Source organism: Ooceraea biroi, chromosome 2 (genome assembly GCF_003672135.1).
Source record: "Ooceraea biroi isolate clonal line C1 chromosome 2, Obir_v5.4, whole genome shotgun sequence".
Lineage (NCBI taxonomy): Eukaryota > Metazoa > Arthropoda > Insecta > Hymenoptera > Formicidae > Ooceraea > Ooceraea biroi.
Genome location: NC_039507.1, coordinates 1,155,385 through 1,177,235, shown reverse-complemented (window position 1 = coordinate 1,177,235; position 21,851 = coordinate 1,155,385). Strand labels below are relative to the sequence as shown.

Below are 21,851 nucleotides of genomic sequence, written 5' to 3'. Positions count from 1 at the left end.
CGTTTTCACACTTTAATCTATATAGACCATACGAAGTTCTCTACCAATGTTTACAAATTTTTGTTGTAGAGTTGCACAGCATTTACGTTAAATTTATACATTGAACGACATAAAGTGCACTCATGGTTTTATTTCTCAATACATCGCAGCAATCACTCTATATATTGGTTTTCGATGAAATGACCGTACATGCGCGTTCTCGCCAACGATGGTCGATAATCGAAAGCTTGTTCTTCGCAGAATCGTTTACAATGTGTTTACAATACAGCTCGACACTTGTTCGATGGAAAAAAGCTGATAAAAGCTGATATTATTAACCTCCCACAACACTTTTTGACATTTTTATTTTAAAAAATAGTCGGCTTATTCATTTTATTCATATGAAATTAATTAATATGATCGATTGTTATAGTAACGAAAAAATATAACGTAATAAACAAACTAATTTTTGTAACGAGGTTTGAAAAGCAGTCTTATCATACATAAAAAGCATATAAGTCATCAAAATGTTTTGCAATATAAATAAAATGTTATTTTTTTATTTAATTATTTTATAACGCAACGTAAAAAGTAACATTTAAAACATTGTAAATATTGGCAATAAATATCAAAGAGTTATATAATAAAACAAAATTTACACGCGTGCTTTTGTGTTATACACAAATAAATAAAAATTACATAAAATAAACAATAAAATCAATGTTGGAAAATAACAGAAAACTTACGTATCAGTAAGCATTTAGCTCAATAAATATAAAACTCGATAAAAGCCACGTTGAGTAATCGAAAGTGACAACTAATTTCAGTTTTCAAGATGAGTGACTTCATTTTTTTACATTTAGCGGAAAATAAATCTCGACACAACGAATCAATTTTGTAGATAAAATTATTTTTCAGATAAGCAAATAAAAGTTTATTTATATTTATTGTATTTTATCCAAATTTTTACTTTTATATAATAAAGGAACATGAAATAAAAATAATATTGTATATTCTCAAAAATACAACGAATGTTCAATATTTTGAAATAAATCAAGAAAACTATTAAAAAAGACATTTAAATTCATACTTATATTTATGTCAACTAACAAATTTCATTTGTTATGTCATGTAATAAATTTTCGTCAAAGTGATATGATTAATTTGGATCAAAGATTTAATCTGATTGAGTACATTTTGAGTACATTTGAGTGAAATGAACTCTAGCATAAAAAGCGACTTGGAAATCTAGGTAATATTTTAATTACAGCATTTGTAATACGTAGTTATAAGGCTGCGTCGAAGAAAAGCGGCTAATTTGTCATGCAGAACAGGAATGGATTTAAAAAACCAATTTCAACTCTCGGACTTTAAATGGAATCGTTCTGATTCTATTTCAAAGCAGATTGCAGATTGCATCTAAAGAAGATAATCATTACTTTATGTGTAACGTAACACACACACAATCAGATTTAAAAATTATATTTTTATATTTAAAAATAAAACCGTGTGTGAACCAAAAATAAAAAAATAGTATCAATCCAATATTATGCAAATTTTTATCTTACTAGAAATATAAAATTAAATTGAATAAGTCTGAAAATCTATGTCTATATAATTAATAATTTTAATATCTAAAAACATAGAATAAAAATATATAACATTAGAAGAATAAGCGTTTTCTCTTCTCTCTTAGGCGATGACTTCGAAGGAAATCATAATCAGTAGAGAGCCTACACTCGAGGCACAAGCCTCAAACCAACCTTTCTTCCAACCTGAAGGACGACCTGGACAGATCGCTCCACGCGCTCATACTCCTGCTGCGTCTCCTGCAAGATTGCTGCGGCCCCAGCAATTTACTGCTGCTCCTCCGCCTGGTGGACGCCAGATTCTCTGCTTGAAAATACACCTTGGGCACTTTTTGTTGGGACGCGTTCGGTGGCGTCGAGGTCGGCGTGACCGCTGTCGAGGTGTGGAGCTCCGGCAGGGCCTCGTAGTCCCATGCTCTGGCGCCCATATCGAGCAGGGGCACCGACGAGGCGGCGCTGAGGCCACGAACCGGATCCCGAGGCTTGCGATTATGTAACAGGGCGAGAAGCTTACAGCACACCGACTCGTTCTTTTTCCTTTTCTTCTTCGCTGCCGGTAACTTCACCTTGAGGCAATCGCGGGACTTCCGAGTTCTGCCGACGACGTTCGGCCACATCGTCCCTTCGACCACATCGCCACGAGTCTCTCTCTGATCACACTCTATGTTAAAAACAATCACGTACCAGCAGACACAATGAGCAAAGTCAGATAAACGCACAATCGTCGGGCAAGAAGAATCGATGAATCCTTGTCAAACATCTTGAAGAGATTCCAGTTGTCCATTGTCGCGTAATGGCGTGATCAATTGACTTATTATAAAAGATAGACTTGTGCATCGTGTCTCTTTTTTTATGATTCTGATGCTCTTGCTTGCTAGTATAACGTAGATGTTCCCGCAATTTATAATATCTCAAATATTTTCTACGTTTCGAATAGTATTGATCTTGTACGATCATTTGTTTCACTGTGCAAGTGTATGTCTTGCGCATTTATTATTATCTTGATTAGAAGGATGTTTAAGAGGAAGTCTCTCTCACAATAAATTCGAGGTTCGATATAGCAAATTAGCAAAAAAATTTAGCTTTTACGCTTCAAAGAAAGTAGACTCCGAGATAGATCCAATGAGAGGAGTATACTGCTCGTTAAATATATCGCAGCAAATAACGTGGTTATGAAGGAAACGCACGCAACAGCTTGTGAAGTTCTGCTACTCGTGACGACTCGTCATTGCAATCTAGCCAAGGAGTTTCGTCATCCTTAGGGAAGCAAGTGGAAACGCTCGGCCACGAGTAATGGAGCAAAAATAATTTGTCGAAGAAGCCGCGAAAGCAATTTCGTGCGTTCCACTTGTGTGTCGCAGTGAAAAGGATCCTCAAACGATCTGAATAATTTCGGTTCTGTCCGCAACCTGCTGATTAAATTTGCATCAAGAGGAATTTGTGAGTGGTTTCTCGAGCGTAAGAGGGTTACTTGCTCTCCAATTTCTCTCTTCTTCCGAGAACGATATGATGGAAGACAATACTTGCGAACGCGACTTTGCAAGATAGTTTCACTTGACTAAAGTAAACTTCCTTCTTGTTAGAAAGGTTGAAAATTATCACGGGCCACTATACTTCATGCTATTTACCATATGTTCTTAACATCAACAATATTCATAAAAATTGCCAAAATACTTTGTGAGTAGTTCCGCCGATGATCCTTATGATTTTTATAACCGCTTTTTAAAAGCAGCTTTTCTCAAAATTTTAAATTCCAATGAATCTCAACAAGTTTCTTGTAATTAACAGTGCAGCATAGCAAACATGAGTTATTAATGAAATATTGATTTATTATTAAGTTATGTGAGGCTGATGATTTTCACGTCGGTCTTGGTTACCGAAAATACATCAAAAAGCGCGGGTCAGATAATTTATAAACAACAATTGAGCACAGAATGAGTAACTTGAGGTTTCTTATCCTGCCTGATTGCTTTTAAGCTTATATTAGCTAAAAGAGAAATTTCACGAAGCTCGATATTGCGCAACCTCTTTTAACATCAAGTGACACTCGCGTTGAGTGCTATAATTATCCCTAGATAACAGTAACGATTTATCGTAAATAACAGTAATATTGTGTAAGCGCATTAACGCATCTTGCGCAATTATGAAAGGAGAAGCGTATTCGACGATTTACTTGGAATCGTTTTGTATTGATTCGTGTTTCGCTCTGGAAACGTTCCACGAAAACATCTGAAATCAAATTTAACACGTGAGCGCACTTTCGCCTTGTACTTTTTATAATTTGCGACTGAAAGTTAGAAGCATTTTCCAACATTCGATTTGAGCGATTGCTTTTCATGAAAGCGACATTTTGAGATCTTGTTGCTTTATATATATATTTTATGTTATCAACTACTTATGTGAACTATCAATGAGCACAAATACTCGCCTAACAAGAGCAATAAAAGTTATTATTATTGAAACATCGAAACGAAACTATGCACTGTCCATTGTCATTCATTCCAGATGTATTTTCTTTCTTTCGCGAAGTAGATTGTACTCGCGATGTCTGTCTCACGAAAAGAATTCTCGAGACTATAAAACAAGGTCTCGCAAGTGCACATCGACACTTTAATTGATCGCCGCTACCGCCGCCACGACGGCGGCAACAATAGCGTCTCGAGACATCCCGTTTGCACGATACGTTTCCGCGTGACCCGGATGACGTCACATGGTGGCCGAAGGTCACGGTCAACAGATCCTTAAAACGATCAGGACACGCTCTTTTGCAAGTTTCGAGAGATCAATCCTTGACATGTCGATGACATTACCCAACGAGGTTCAAGGGTAACTCCATCTTGCCTTATATCTCCACAAAAGCACCGTTTCACAACTTCAAAGTGTGCTTCAGATTTTATCAATTGACAACCACTTTAATCACTTAAACTCTTCATCAGATAACAACGAAATCCGCAAGTTACTTTTCTAAGAACGTAAAAACGTTGTTCACTTTTTTGCATGTGAGTATTGCACCTCAGGGTGCAGCAAAAACAATGTCGCCCGTAATCGCTTTCGATTAGAAAGAAACAAGATCTCCGTGTCTCTCCGTGTCTTCGTTCAATATCTTGCGCAGAGTATTGTAAGATTTTTTTTCTCGAGAACTCGCTTATCATCAACACTCGATTATTTGCGTTTGTCTTCAGGCATGAATAACATTTTTGTAGATTTTGCAGAATCTTTTCACATTTCAAATATTCGCCTCAAAGCCCACTCGTGCCAGCCAAATGTTACTGAACAAATGTCCAGTCGTTTAAATTCTTCTTCAAAGAGCAAATTCTTCGAATCCCTATTGTAGCAGTGTCCAATTCTTCGCACAAAGAAACGTTCTCTAAATCCGTCAATAACACCCTGGGTGTCGACGCTTCAAAGCTCCTCGTTTGAATATTAATAAATATTCGCGATACTCTCAACCCACTCAGAGCGTAAGAAATACTTTCGACACAGGTGGCAGCGTCTCACGAGGATAACGTTCCTGAGCTGTCGCTTCTAGAAGCGACTGAGGGAGGATCGTTATCCACCTCATCGTCCTCCGACGACTCGCCGCACTCGGGAACAGGCGCCTGCATTGTCAGGAATTCGGCGATGTCGAGAGACGAGGGCGAGTGACGTGTTTCGCGATTTAATTTAAGGGAACTCCCAAGGGAAGATCGAAGGACTCTTTGGCGTTGCGACTCTCAAACACTCGCAACACGTCCTAACCGACGTCGCTGTTTGTCGCTGTTTGTTCCTCCAATCCCCGTGTGTCGCCGAACGGGAAAATCTAACGGGTGTCGTGTCGGTATACGGTAACGGTGAAATGCCGCATCGTCCTTGACATTCGACGAGGATGTCGGAGCCGCTGGCTTTTGCGGAGCGATATCACCAGATCACACCCTGAAGAGGCCCGAAGCAACCTCGCGAACGATCACGCGCGCGAATCCAATGTCTATCATGCACGCACACATGTACAACACCGCAGGATGAACTAGACACACAACAGACTCCGTCGATCGAACACCCTCGTAAACGATCTGTGCCGTGAAGGGGGTGGAACGAACGGCTGAAAGCGAACAGCTGTACAGTCGTACGATTGCTCGACCGATGGCGGCTTTTTCACGGTGTGAGAGAGGAGGCTAGCTGGCAGCTCACTATCCCGTACTGCAGTACACGCTAGCGGTTTTCTCTCGCACACCACCCCCTCGCGGTCGGCCTTCCGCCTTCCGCTCCCCCCATGTTTCCACCCTTTCTCTCTAGCCTGGCATCATCAAGCGCACTCTCGCGTTCCCGTCACGTCTCCCTTTCTCTCTCGGCCTACTATCCTCGCACAGAGTATAATCGTCGTTTTCTCGCTTGCTCTTGTCAATGTCGTATTTTTCCTGCTCCTCTTTACCCTTTATCGTCGTCATCGTGAAAGGGCGCGCATATAGGCACGTGGCGCCGCCGTTGTCAAGGCGACTGCGCCACTTCAGGGTACATCGGGGATCTACTCTATCTCCCGTCATCTCAGCTTTCTCTCTCGGTCCTCCGTCATGTCTAAGTTTCTAGTAGATCACTCTTGCGAGTAACGTTCGCGGAGCATCCAGATAAATGGCGATTTATTCACTTCTTGACGTATTGTTAGTGTCTTCATCGTTGTAGCTCATAAGAAGGATAACACTATCGAGTTCCAAAGATAAATTGCCAATGTCATGTCGAAGCAAGATTGCATGTCTCTTCATAAAACTATCACTTTCTGTTCGTCCCTTTCCCTTGACGCGGTTTCCAGAAGTGAAAACCCGTGTAAAAAAATTTATAGGGTCCTAAGTAGGACCCGATTAATTTTCCTTAATATTAATATGGCCCTAGAATGGTATGTAACAAATATTTTTTCGAGACCTTATAGGGACAAATATTTTTTCGGGACCTTATAAGGAAATAATAAAAAGTATAATATCTAATCGGGCCACGATGTGGCAATGATAGGGCATCCCTTTTTAGGACATCCCTATTTATTCCTTATAGGCCTTTACTTTCATATTAGGCCCTAACAATTTTCTGCACGGGAAGAGTATTCAGATTACGAAAAGTTACAGCTTTCATCTAAAAATGCAATCGTTAGCATGTTTTAGCAGAATTGTTTATCCTTACTAAGACATTCTATAAATCAGAAAAAAATTCTCCTAATTAATTACCCGAATTAATTCATATTAAATTCGTAAAATCGAAATTCACATTCAATAATAATCTGCACTCTAGATTTATGCGCTTTTGTGGTGGGTTATTTCAGAATGATAGAACGGGAATGAATGAACAGCTTGAAGAGACAGCATTGATTCGCGTCGGGAACCAAGCCAAACTTGTGAGCTTTGATGAGCTTGCGCTGTAATGTGGGCGGAAAGCTTGAATTTTGAGTGAGACACGTGGTTAGACACTGCAGAGCTTGTGCAATAAAATATCTGCATAAAACTGATGTTTTTTTATGAGAAAGCTTTATGTTATTTTATTAATTATAAATAAAAGGCTTACAGTAACTATGTTAAAGAAAAAGTTACTTTACCAATAATGGATCGGAGAAAAAAAGTGGAAAGAATAACACGCTTTGCACATCGAGGCTTTATTAAAAACCAGAACTGCCAGACATGCAAATAACATCGTCGATCGATGCAGCTTGTATGTATAAAATACGCTTTTGCGTACATCATATGCAAGAACTTCATATGCATAATAGCGCAAAAACAAGCATGAGTAACGAACGAGCTAGATATGCGTATTTTTGCTTCATTTTGAAAATGCTCTTCTGTTATACAATCTTGCTTTCTGACAGCAGATGAGCTACGCCACTTTCGCTAATGGAGAGAGTACATTAGACTTGTGCATCAGAGCTATTGCTTGAATGATACGAAATAAATCTTTGAAATTGCTTAACTGCAAATGATTTAATGAGGCTATTACCTAATCGCAACGTATTTGTCCATTCCATATAATATTATACGCAACGCTGCTCATAGGAGAATAATAATTATACGAAAATATTATGATATTGCTTGCGCAAATGTTGCAATGTGAGGAATGTGAGAAATATTACTATTTGAAGAAAAAAATATTTTATGAAACCTTATTTCAGAATATGTTAATATCATTTTAATACAATGTAATATATATATATATATATATATATATATAATTAAATATTGGTCATATTAATGAATATTATATCATTACAATCACGTACTAAATGCATCGTTTGCGTAAAACAACTATGCAATTTCGTGGGCTGTTATTGTTAATTCTGTTACGTATATAATGTAATACATGCTTATTCAGAATTTAATCATACCAAGCCATGTAAAGTGATTTATGCATGATTAATCTAGTTTCTAAGCGGTAAGCAGCTTTCTGCATAAGGACATTTTTCGAGTAAATTTAATTAATAAGATAACAATACAACGCAAAAGCAGCAATTCCAACATATTCAAATATCTTTTCGATATTCAAAATTTATAATTTCACTTGCAATAAGTAAAATCTACATATATATGTGTAAAATACATAAATTAATTTTTATAAATAATTAAAAGCGTATATATTAATGCAATTAATATTTTTGTTATTAATATAAGTTTTCTTTGTGATATTTAATAATTGTAGACAAAGAGAGACACAGATACATGGCATATGTTCCATTATAAATTAATAGTGAACAGCTTGATGAAATTGTTCATAAATATTTGATCTTTCATTAATTTAGACAAGATTATATATGGCGCAATCGTTTCTTAACAAATTCCCTAAAACTCAAGGACATCAGAGAGAATAGTTTTATGAATAACATAGTAGATTTTATAAGATTCGGCTAAAAGGCCTGAGAAAGATCAGACTTTTTCTTAAAGGAATAAAAAAATTTTTCAAGAAATGTTTCGTGTCATATTTTTTTACACAATACATATTTTCTTACACAGTAACGTACCACAATATTGTGATTCCTGTGATACTCTAGCAAAATCAGAAATGTGCCGTGTGTGTCGATCATGTTTCGGCGGCTGGCCAAAAAGAGGGGGGAGGCAAAAGAAAAGAAAATACAATGTATAGTGAGGACGTGATCGGAACGGACGCACAATAAAGAATAATTTTGATCAAGGCATCCAAGCCATACATCACAATATATATTTTATATATATATATATATATATATATATATATAACCATAACAATTTCAAGATCTATGTTAAAAAACAACTTAATATTGTATAAGCTAATTGCATGAAGTTATTCTCTTCTTTCTTCGTAAGATTTATTCTCTCCAATTCAAATCTACATGCTTCAACATGTCAATGACGAAAATATTTAACACGCTGAGTATACCCTTGCTTGATGCATCCTGCTATTAAAATGTAAGCTATCATGAATGCAAAATGCGCGCAATCTGGGGATTAGCAGGAGCATCCACGTTGATGCAAGATGAAAGCTTGCACCAGCGCGAAAGCTCCAGCGGATGCTGAACAGTCGATAAGGCAGCGAGACGAGCATTCCGCGCGTTTTCTTCGGGTCGATCGAAGTGGCAATACGTCTATTGTTGACCCACAAAACAAGTGTCTTCTCGTGTAACAATTTTAAGAAGTGGAGAGTATATGAAAGGAGCGCATGTGTGCTAAGCACGCTTCATCCCCGCAAGGATGACAAGTAGGCCACAAATAGACCAGTTGAAGAGTGTACTCAGCTAGACTAGCACCGCGGTTTCTCCAAGAGCAATGAGTTCCCATGGTTCCGGAAGTTTCTACTTTACCAACGTTAGGATCGTGTGAAAGAATAAAACGTCGAGGGAGAGAACCACTTAAACGGAAATGTGGATTTTTACTGCTGATAAAGATTAACAGACCTTCGTCTAACGTTATTCCTCGCGATGTTTTATATTTAATTATTTAGGTCTCTGAGTTCGTGAGGACTTATTTGACCTATATTTCCAAATATACCTCCAAAATGTGGAGTCCAAATGTACCATGTTATATATTAAGAATTATACTTGGTTGGAAATAGGCAAATCAATTATTGTAACGTTCAATCTTAAAGGTTTACCTTCTTAGCGTTCAACATAGTAATCTTACTAGAATAATGATCAGCTTAATTAGATTATAATGAAGTTTAAATTCTTATTCAATTAGATTTAATTACTTTTTAAGTCAATTACTAAAATGTTTTATCAATGTCATATCTAATCTTCACGTTCTTTATTCACCTTACTCAATATGCTTTATTTATGCTCATATTTGAATGTGGATCTAAACGAAAAGTCACTAATAGATATATTTTCTTTCAATAACGTAGTTACCAATTGTCACCTCAGAATATTCCATGTATTATTAAATAGATATAGTAATACACGAATGATTGCAAAAGTTTTACAGTTCTAACTTTATTAAATTAATGTAATAAATTATATGTTCATGCATACATGCATACAGAATATAATAGCTTTGTAATAACTGCATTATGATTTATGGATTTGCTCATTCATTGACAATACCCAATACCTGTTTTATTATTTCATTATTCGTGCTTACTCGAACTTGTAAAGATAAGCTTATTGTCGATAGAGAAATACGGTAACGGGATAAATGAAGCGGAAAACTGATAGCCGGAAGGATCGTATGAAACGATTAAATGTAATTGAGTTTTCATTGCTAGGATCGAAATTTAATGAAACTGTATTGCTAATCCAAACGAGCTAGTAACTCATGTATAACTCAACATTCAATTAATACGCGATTAACAGAAAATTCAATCACATTAAATTCTATATAAATGTAACAAAACTTTGTCTCCAAAATTAGATTGTAAAATTAGATTGATACAGATGCAGTAAAACTTTTCTTTTCGGTAATACATTGCTATAAAATCTCTCATATATATAAATATTATACACATATAATTCTAATTTTCAGAGATAGAAAAAGTATATTAAGCAATGAAAAAGTTCACAAAACATATAATTCTGTATCAAGCATAAAAAATTGACTAATATTCTTATGAAACAATTTATTTTTGAAAAAATATTACATATTATATAAGATTCTAATTACGATACATACATATATACATATTAAAGGCAATCGTTCCAATTTGCGTTGAGAATCATGATTGTACGAAAGCAAAATGACTTGAAGAAAAGTATTAAACGGATTATATCGTATTGCTTAATAAAATGTTTATATTTTTGTTTATCTTGATATATAATTTTATTATAGTTAGTGATAAAAAAGGAATTTTTTCTATGTATTGATTGCTTTTATTTGATTAACTATACGCAAACTATATTTATGATATTTCTTGTTGAATTACACAACATTTTATTAGGCTGTATAACGAAGCAGTTACTGCTGTGGTTGGAATTCAATTTGTTTCCGTGTTAGCAGAAGCAAATTGAATTAAAAAATCGATGAAAATATTGGGCATCTACACAATAGATTCGCGTCCGATGTCCAATACATGTATACTGAATAGTAAACATATTTATTGAACGATATTAAAATGACGAGGCATGAAATATTTTCTAGAAATATCAAGGGCAATCAATGAATAATAATAATAGAATGTGTGCGAACGTATCAATATTACATATCACGTTATATATAAGTAACGTCAAAACAAAATCAAAATATGATAGAAATCAATATAATTTTCAATTACACAGTTTCCTCTTAATTAAATAATTTAAAATGAAAATTCGAATTTTAAATGTGCATTTCTTTGATAAAATAAATTTACCGATTTTTTCAATAATTCTGATAATTTTATTAGGAAACGCGCTAATAATTATTAAATACACGAATTTCTCGCAAAATTTTAAATTTATTCCGCTTCTACACTCAAAACTTGGTTCAAAGTTCCGTGTATAAGTATGGTTTTATTGATTTATTAAGTTAATTATCGCGATAATGTCAGCCCTCTCACTTTACTTTCATATTCTACCTACTCATCCCAGAGGTCTCGAAGAATATTACCTTTCATGAAGTATCTTGATAACATTAACACGTATATAAGTAAAAGATTAATTTTGAGTTAAATTATACAGTCTGAAAGTATATAAAAGTAAAATTAATTATTAATTAAGTAATTTATATACGTATAACTCTTGGATGTAACATCAAAATTTTATTTGTCTAATAAGAAGTACTATAGAATACATCTCAACTGTTTAAAAATGGGATATATAATATTTCAATTTATTATGTAACATACTACATTCTTAGCATCCATATATATCTTTCAAGTTGTGCAAATTAAAAAAGGTGATTTAAGGTAGTTGGAAGGAACAAACATAGATTCTCTCACTAAATAAATTCTCTGTTCCTTGACCCACATTGTTCAAATGTATCCCTCGATAGGATCGCTAAATTAATCGATGCATTAGTGATGCACTTCAGAAACCACATTATGGTCAAAGAACATAGGAGCCAAACATATTCTAGAGCGACATTCGCGGGGACATCAATAGTTCCATTACCAAATAAATATATATATATATATATATATATATATATATATATATATACCAAACTTGTGAAACTAATCACATGAAATTTGCGTATTTTTTATTACTTGAGGTCTTTAAAAATTTTCGATTACAACAATTTTGTGGTCATAATCCTTGTAATATATAAGTAATGCGCGGTCATTGTTAATTTAAATTTAAATTTTTAGATATTTTGTTAAGAGTATTTCATCCTAATCTGCAATCCTATAAAAAACAACATATTTCAATTTCAAATGAAGATAAATTGTTTTCAATCAATTTTCAGTACTATGTCATTTATCATTTTTTGTTCATATTTGCTTCCACAGAATGCGAAATATGAATCTCAATCTCAATATTTTGGTATCTCTGAATAAGCATAAACACGAATAAATATATCCTGCTTCTCATTAATTAATCCTAATTACATACGTTAGGTCATTTATTTTTCCCCATCGTTATAATCTATGTAATAAGTTGTAAAATAACAGCAATTATACCATTATTTAATAACATGATCTACATGTACAAGAATTCTAAAGATGTGTGTGCACAAATTAGTTTGGGTTATGATTCATTAGCGTGTTTTCAGAAACATGGAAAATAACAGTTAATAATGAGGATCGTACGTAATTATTCATTTATTATTTATCCGCCTGTTATACAATAAAATTAGTTTTATATGTTATGCGGTTACGACATAATGCAATTTCGTTGAAACTATGCAATGCAACATGCGAATGCGAAGAATAGTAAAAAAAAATTTGCTCTCGTTAAAATTTAATTATTTATACATTATGTATGCAAAATGTGAGAAAGGTGCACGCTATATACAATATGTATATTAAACAGTATTCTCGCTAATAACTATTTTAAAAATATACTGGCTTCTTTCAGATATAAGAAAAGTATGTCTAATAAACTAAAATAAAGGAAATAGCTATTTGATGGAAATATTAGAATGTCAGTGACGACGTTATGATAATGATAATAATAAAGATAATGATGTATTTTAATACTTTATCATGCGTGAGCGCACACTTGTAGGCAGTAATTGAGAACTCTCCTAGATAAACGCTAAAGGCAAAAGTGCTCCAAGTCCCGTTAGGGAGAATTATGGTTGTAGGGAAACGAAATGGCTCGAAAGAAAATATTAAAGCAAATAGAAGGCTGCGCACTGTCGATTTCGAAATCGTGCAACACCTATTTGTTCCTCTCCTCGTGTCCAATCTTTCAAATGATTGTAATCCAATAAATGTTGCACTACGTCGTTATGCATCTACAACGTCAACATCGCAATCAAACGACGAGTTATTATTGGAACACGATTATTATGACGCGGAACTATCTGGCAGGCTGAGAGCAATTTGAGTCTCTTAACCAGATACCGCTGGTCCTGAGAGGCCACAGAGAAACGTCGCACTGGGTACAGAGTAGAAATAACAATACCGAAAGAGACACGCAAAAGCTCCCCGCAGTTGCGCGCGCGAGAGAGTCTAACCCGCAGGAAATTGCAAAAATAGAAACGCCGGTCGATATTAATCGTGTCAAGTGAGCTTTCCTACGTGAGTACAAAGCTACGACCATCTTCCCTACATTTAAGGATCGCACACGAGATCTCTATCCGACTGCATTATTTCATTCAATATTAATGCGAGTTTTCCTTCTGACGGCATTCTGGACTATAATTCTATAATCTATATCTGAAAGAGTGCTCTTTATTTAATCCCTTATTTCAATTTATTTCCAATTCTTTATGTAATCTCTCCTTTAATTCCTGTTTCATCTTGAAAGTATGAGAGGACTGTTGTAAATGGATTTTTATGGAACAAAATATTTTATACATATACATACACGCGCGCGCGCGTGAGAGAGAGACAGATGCATGCACACACAAACTGTGTGTCTGTCATATATATGTATAACGCAAAATGATAAAATAATCTATTCTGATAGTATTGCAAATAGCAATATGCCGTTAAGATATCAAAACGTTTATGTAACAACAACTTTGTATTCCATGTAAATCTTTTATACAGGTATATGGCCATTTTACTGTTAGATTTCTCATTAAGATTAAAATCAGTTTATCGCACAGAATAATTTGAGAAAAGAACTTATATTACATTTTCTTGTAATATTTTGTTTACATGTAAAAATTATATATTAAAATAAATATGTTTTGCAAATAAATTATAATTATATTTTAAATATATAATGAATTATAATTAATAAATTATAATTATAATAATATAACAGAATTAACAAGAAATATAAAAGCAATTATCTGAGCAACTAACTCATACCCGATCGTTTTGAATGACAGCTGATTAAAAACATAAGCACCTTATATACCTATATACTTATCTGAGTAAACAGTTCATATCATTTTGAACGACAGGTAATTAAAATAATTAAGCACCTTACAATATACTTACATTTGTAAGAATTTAACATGTGTAATGGATAATTGGATACTTAAAAAGCTTAATGAACACTCAACATTCAGGAACAGGAATGTATCAGATAAAAAAGAAGCCGCATACATTTAGATCAATAAATCCTTGATTGTATTACTGGCGACTGATACAAAATGACACTTTTATGTGAAAAATCAGAGTTCCTTGATATCTGAATTAAATTGTATTACATAATTCCTTCAATGCTAAATTACTTAACTTAAAAGAAGCAAAACACGAAAAATAAACTGCAATCTTTTTCTTCGATTAGATGTTACGAACGAAATAAATACCCCAACGTATAAGCAAACAGACAGTAAATGTAAAACAAGCAAGAAGCCTACGCATCTTGAGAAACTGAAACTTTGGGGAGAGTAAACATGAACTGCCTAGAGATAATTTATTGGAGAATTTTGATATACAAGTTTGAAGTATTAATAGATATTTGCTGGATATTACAAAAACTTTGCAGAAAAATATATTAACTTAATAAAATGTTTGACCAAACTGACCACTTTAAAAAACTATATCATTATAAAGATATGTTACAAAAATTCTTGCCTTTTTATGCTCTCTTATTTTATCCAGTGTGTTACTATATTATATGTAGTGCATTATACGCAGATTAAAATATTCAATGAATAATAAGCTTTATAGAAGCTGAATCGGAAATATCAAAAAGCGACTGACAAATACAGCAAACAATGAAAAAGGGAGAAGAGAAATGTGAATGAGTGACAATCAAAGTTTTATGATGGGCATTTAACAGAGATCGGTGTAAATGGATGCGATGAATCCTGCTATGAGAAGTTTCAATTAAACGATGTCTCTCTTGACATAAAAGCTAAACATGTCATTCTCAGTGAAACATATCGCAATGACGATGGAGCAATTTACCATTGAATCTCATTTCACATAAAACCATAGCAAACTACGCCACAAGGTCTGATATCGCGAATAGCTCATTCCGATATTGCGACTACACATAAACTTGACCTAAAGCCAAAGGGGAAAGCTACCGCGTGTTGTACTCGTATTTCCGACAGGAGAAAATACTATCTCTCGAAAGGAGGTCGAACTACCCGCGATGTGGTTTTGCCTGGTGTTCCTGCCAGAAAGCGGCGGATGAATCTATGGCCGGATTATATCTATTCGACAAAACGATATATGTGCGCAACACTCAAACTTTGATTTTTTGGTAAGAGCCCACGAGAATAATCCGGTTAAGCGAAACTGCTGCAGAAATGTGCAATCTGTTCATCCATCGTATTATGCAAACAATTATTTACTTATCTTTGACTGAACCTCTTCATAATACGAGTTATGTGTCACATAAATGAGAAACATGGAGATCACAGGCGACTTTAGAGATTACAAACGTTCCGTCGGATTTCGTGAGGAAATGCTATTCAAATAAGCTTAAACTTGTCATTTCAAATATAAAAAAATTTCTTGTTAGGAAAAGAACAAATTTTTGCCCAAAATTATTATTTGAAAACGTTTAATATGACAATAAAGAAAGAATACTTTTGCTATTGAATGTTTTCCTTGAAAATTGTTAATATCAATTCTTTATATAGCTTTTCTCGGAAATGGAAATGTACCTTTTCAGTTTAATAATAATATGCAATGGCAAATGATCCATTTTCTTGATTCACCATATCCTGCAGAGACATACTCTTATGTATCGTTTCTGCGATAAGAATAACATTTTGTTTTCATTATTGTAGACTTGCGCGACTAACTATAGATATTGACTAAAACTATTCGCGTTATCCAGATTCTACTTTTGTAAAGGAGTGTGATAAAGTATTTACAAGCGAGGTTGTAGACCGATAACACTCGATCTGTTGCGTAAGCCACGTGTCTTCGCATGACCCCGGTTATAAATGCCTTCCGACATAATAGATTGTATGTGTGCTAGACACATATCCGCGTGTATAACCACATAATGAGTTAGCTACTCCTCTGAACATAATATTGATTCATCCAATAAACGGATGCTCTCTTTACTTTTCGAATCCGGAGGTGGCGTTCGTCAGATTTAAAAATATCAATCCAACTTTTTCATGCAGTAGCACGTTACTTATCCTACGGTAGAACTAATCAGAACGTAATCCGCACATCATAAAATAGAACGAAGTTGCCCAGAGTTAACTTTGGACCAGCTTATAAAAGATTCCAGGATCGCACAACTTCTAAGAAAACAACAAATGTTTAAATTCCATGGAAATAAACTTGCTGACTACTTTCTGAAAACTATTTTACCCTGCCGTGAAATTGAATCTGCTGGAGCAATCGTATATAAATCGAGTGATAAATGAATTGAAAAACGTGGATATAATAATATTGATTTTATTTTCAAAAAGCTCAAGAATGGCATTACATTTGTGTTTATTGGACCGATATGTATAACTATTTATTAATAGTTGTACTCTTTCTCTCTCTCTCTCTCTCGCTCGCAGTATTGAAATATTCAGATTCCAAGATGCTTCATATCCGATTACATCAAATTAATACAATTTGATGTAATCGGATATGAAGCATCTTGGAATCTGAATATTTCAATACTGCGAGCGAGAGAGAGAGAGAGAGAGGGTACAACTATTAATAAATAGTTTCTTAAATCAATATAATTTCAATATTCTCAGTACTTACAGAATAACATTTGAGCTAAGCTGAAGTAATTGATGTAAAGAAATTTATATTATCTCAGCGAGAGAATAGTTCGCTGTTTGCTGAAAATTTCTATATTTTTGATGAAGATTATTTAAAACGGAATGTAGTATGGTAATATGGTCTTAAATTCTTTTCAAGCACAAATCTAAGTTAAAAGAATCATAATAATATTTGCACATAAGTGACTTTTTCTGTTTAAATCCAAATCAACAAGGTTAAATTTAATTAAAAGAGATTAAACAATTAATTTGACGTATGTAATTTCAACAATTTTTACAAAGAAAGAAAAACTCGTGTTTCATATCAATATATAATAAAATTGCATTTTATATAAGAGTAAATCGAATATTTGATATAATAAGTAATAACAGTGTTGTGAATTTTATAATGTAATTTAAATATAATTTCTGTATTATTTCTGTAAAAAATAAAGTTGCTCAAACAATATCATAATTATGTTACAATATTGAGTAATTGTATTATAATACTGTAAAATTGTGATTAGAAAGTTCTTTCGGATTTTTCAATAAAAATAAAAGACAAACATACGAAGGAACTTTCTAATCAACCAAATATATTAGCTTTACCTCGCACACAAAAGTAAACTATCTACGTTATTCTCCACATTTATAAAGATAGATAGACGATTAAGAATTTTTGGAAAAATACGATCTCCATTATCCAACTTTCCTTTTGCTAAGGAAATGTTCAACTCCTAACTCGTTGAACCACAATTGAAAAAAAGTACGTAACTTTTGAGATACGCTTATTATATTATTATATTACATTTATTATATTATATATGGTACAATATCCGAAAAGGAGTCACTAGTAGCACGATTTTAATGCATGATAAAATTATATCCCCCTGTCACAGAAAATGCTCTCCCTATACGCGAGGTCGGTCGTAGACATACATATCACCTGCACTATACGTATTTTTTTTCTATCGATCTCCTTCGCAGTCGCTTGTCTTGTTACGAATATACCGTTAGCATCCCGTAGTTATTTTATCGAGAAAAGAATTCAGTGGAAAAGAGGAAAATGAAATATTTATCGGTGGACAATCAAAGCACGTTTACCTAGTAGAATCGCGGAAAAATTTTCAAATACCATCATGTTCTCGCGTTATTCAAATAATGTTATTTAAATAACTTCTACCGGCACAGCACTTTGTTGAAACTGCGGAAATACGATACTTTTGTACCTCGATATGATATGAAGCGTCATATGCAAAGCGACTTCACGTAATAATTGTGTTAAAGCTGGAATTTTCACTCTTTGAAATATTCATATTATTATTTTTTTATGTATTATATTTAAACGAATGCACACAAATACAGAGATCCATAAAGTTTATGAGAAGTTAATCACTTTCTGATTGACAAACTACATTTATCGTCAATTTTGCAAAATGTATCTCGGGAGCATCAATAGCAAAAATAATTTTTCCACATTCATAACATTATTTATCGTAAACGTACAAATATTTTTGTCGAGGTAAATTTTTCACTTAATTAAGAATATATAACTTTTGCTTTAGCCAAAATAAAAAATTCTATTATATAAATAAAAACAAATTAAATATTTATTAACCAAACTTTGTAAATTTTATTTTATTAAAAATATTAATTTGCAACAATTATAATTTACAATTAAAGAAATTAATAAAAAGAGAGTTAGGAATTAATAAAAATAAAAATTAGGAGATTTTTCATCATTCAAAAGGATGAATCTTTTATTATGATTTTATTAAACAATGGAAAAAAATTCCAATAAAATATAATATCTCAAGAATGTTTTAGACATAAATATTTTATATATGATATAATACAAGCAGAATAATAACAATACTAGAAATTTATAAATAATTTTTTTAACGAATGTACTTTTATCTTACAATCTGTGTGATAATGCAATATTTAAATTATTGCAAAATTTAATTTAATAAAAAAAGAAAATTGCATTTAAAAGCTAATATAAAATTTAAAAGCTTCACAAAGTTCTGAAATTTTTCGCGCTCTATTATATATCATTAATTCAGAAGAAAGATCCTTTTAATTATTTTTCTGCCGTTAGATTCTCAAAATATTTTCTTGTTCAAACGATTTCTTCTAGTTTTTCTTTATCATGTACTTTTAAATTACAACTGGAGAATTCAGAGACTGCACCATTTGTTTGATGAGAGAATTGTTGCGTTAAAGATTCAGAATTGATTTCATGCCATACAATATGTCGCAATCTAAAGAACTTAACAATAATGAAAGCTGCATTTTTAGATAAGGAAAATACAAGGCTAAATATATCATTTGCGAATTTTCTACGGTCATCGCAAATGAATAAATATACTACATTGTGCTATTGGCTTTTATTAAGAAATGCATAAAAAAAGAAAAAAATAGAAAAAAGCTTTTCGAGAAATAGCAAAATTAACAATTTTTAATATTTGTAACTACCTGGTGTAATTCTGTAATGACAAACAATATTTTGCATGAGCACTTAGACTTCTATTTTTATAATTGCTATAAGGCATTAAATAAAGTAAATGTAATTATACTAATTGCTTTTATGTGTAACAAGAAGGAAAACATGTAACACATTTATATCTAATGTTCTGTGATGCATGATTCTACAATTTCAAGAGACACGGTAGTGTCTCGCGCCAAGTGTACGTTTATATCACTTTAAATATAAGCGCTCTCTCGATGTAATGCGATAGCGAACATTCAAATAATGCAGAATATTTATTTATAGATTCTACTTATTCTATGTAATTCTATCCGTACATGATACTATAAATATTAATAGAAATACATAAAATGCGTTATATAATACATCTCTAATTATCTATATATGGTCCTTGTTAATCTTCCTTGTTATTCTGGTTATTCTTTGACAACATGTGTCGGAAGAAGAATTTATAAGTTTTTTCTATGAAATAAAACTTATTAAAGAAAAAAGAAAAGAATAAAAATGGTGATTATATTGCATTTTATTTCAGTTGTGGAAGATGATATTCATCTTGTAATTAGTATCATCACACCCCTAAGAGTCCCACTTAATCAATCTTAATAATGTATAATTATTATGTATAATAAAGTTGTCTTTTCACTCACTTCAAAAATAACATTTATTCCACAATTTATTCAGTAAAACACGATCTGAAGGCAAAAACTTTTAAGTTTACGAAAATATATTTCGTTCATAAAAACATGAATTTTCTGTAGAACTTACGGTTATGTAAAGTCTTTACTATGTAAAGTCTGCTAACGTTTACTCACCGTTCGCCATCATCGTTGAAGGCATAATCACCCAGGATGAGATCGCGAAGTCGATATCTCGGTGGTAAAATGAGAGGCAGGCAAGGATCAGGCTCATTCATCTCGCAAGTATCTTCCTATGGTTCTTTAGTGAACAATTTCGTAATTTTCTATCCCCTGTCGGAATCTTCGAAAAAGGACACTGAGATATACCGTTGTAAAGTATATGCCAAACACTCGTTTAAACTTAATTATCATCGTAACATATAATACTTTTTATTAAATTTATATGTTTACGGAAATTTTATAGTTCATCTTTTCCAAACACATAATATGTATGAATGAACAAAACATGGTCAAATGTATTAAATAATGTTGCATATAGAGAACATTTTGTTTTATGAATAGAAAAAAAGTAGGTATATATTAATATATTTCATATATTAATGTAACGTGATAATTCAATTAACACTCCATAGATCAGATTAAAGAAAATTGTTAAAAACGCTTATGCTTATTAATTGATATTAAATATATCAATTAATATACAAGGCATGCTAAACACATATTTTTTATTAAAATTTAAATAAGAAATTTAAAATTGCATCGTTGAAGATTTAGAAGTTTCCCGATATCCTGTTTAAGTCAAAATTTTAAGTTTAAAATTTCAAAGGTTCCTTTTTTCCTTTTACACGTTGTAAAGTTGTCATCGCATTTGCTAAAGTGGAACACAGAAAGTAATATTTTATTTAATAACGATTCTAGGAATTACTATAACATCTATGTACTTACAAAGTCATTAAATTTTAATTTAATTTGCCTCGAATGGACAGGGGAAAAGATCAAAAGATTACAGTTATAATACATCAATTATTCAAGAAGATATGCCTGAAATTCTACGTCAGAGGTTATGGCAAGAATCGTTGATTAATTTAATCGCGAGAGAGAAAGAGAGAACCGCACTCTGTCCAGTTGCTTTAAAGGGCAAGGCCCATTTATGAAGACAAAGTGGTCAATTATATCGCATAATTGATACTGATGAAACATTATTAAATGATTACATTTTTATCTTCTATATCTTACAACTTACAACTAGAATATTTTAACTTCTATATTTTGTTATCGTATTTTTAAGGCTGTGTTCCAAAATTCACTGCCAGCGCTGAAAAGCTATAGTATACGTGACATAAACTATAGAGTTTTAGTACTGGCAGTGAATTTTGGAACACAGCCTAAGTTACAGAAAATGACATGACTTCAAATAATTCAGATAGGTCTCGTCCAACTCGTAGGAAATGTAATCTAAGTGCAATCCATTTGAAGCCCCCAGACTGTCCGACTCCAACTCTAATGCGATATTAAATTATGACAATATGTC

At 32.9% G+C, this 21,851-nt stretch overlaps 1 protein-coding gene across 14 annotated transcripts in view; it reads right to left on the bottom strand.

Annotated features, from left to right (window-relative positions):
* The window catches only part of LOC105287946 (potassium channel subfamily T member 2), a 161,017-nt gene that overhangs the window by 135,719 nt on the left and 3,447 nt on the right, over positions 1–21,851 (bottom strand). For 10 of the 14 annotated variants that reach the window (XM_026975555.1, XM_026975556.1, XM_026975563.1 and 7 more), the window contains exon 1: positions 1,743–5,937. In XM_026975555.1, coding sequence (XP_026831356.1) covers positions 1,743–2,185 — 443 coding nt within the window. In that variant the 5' untranslated portion in view covers positions 2,186–5,937. Of the gene's footprint in view, positions 1–1,742; positions 5,938–20,494; positions 20,661–21,851 lie in introns of those variants that run through there. The other 4 variants (XR_003407573.1, XM_026975569.1, XM_026975567.1 and 1 more) reach the window with 4 other exon arrangements.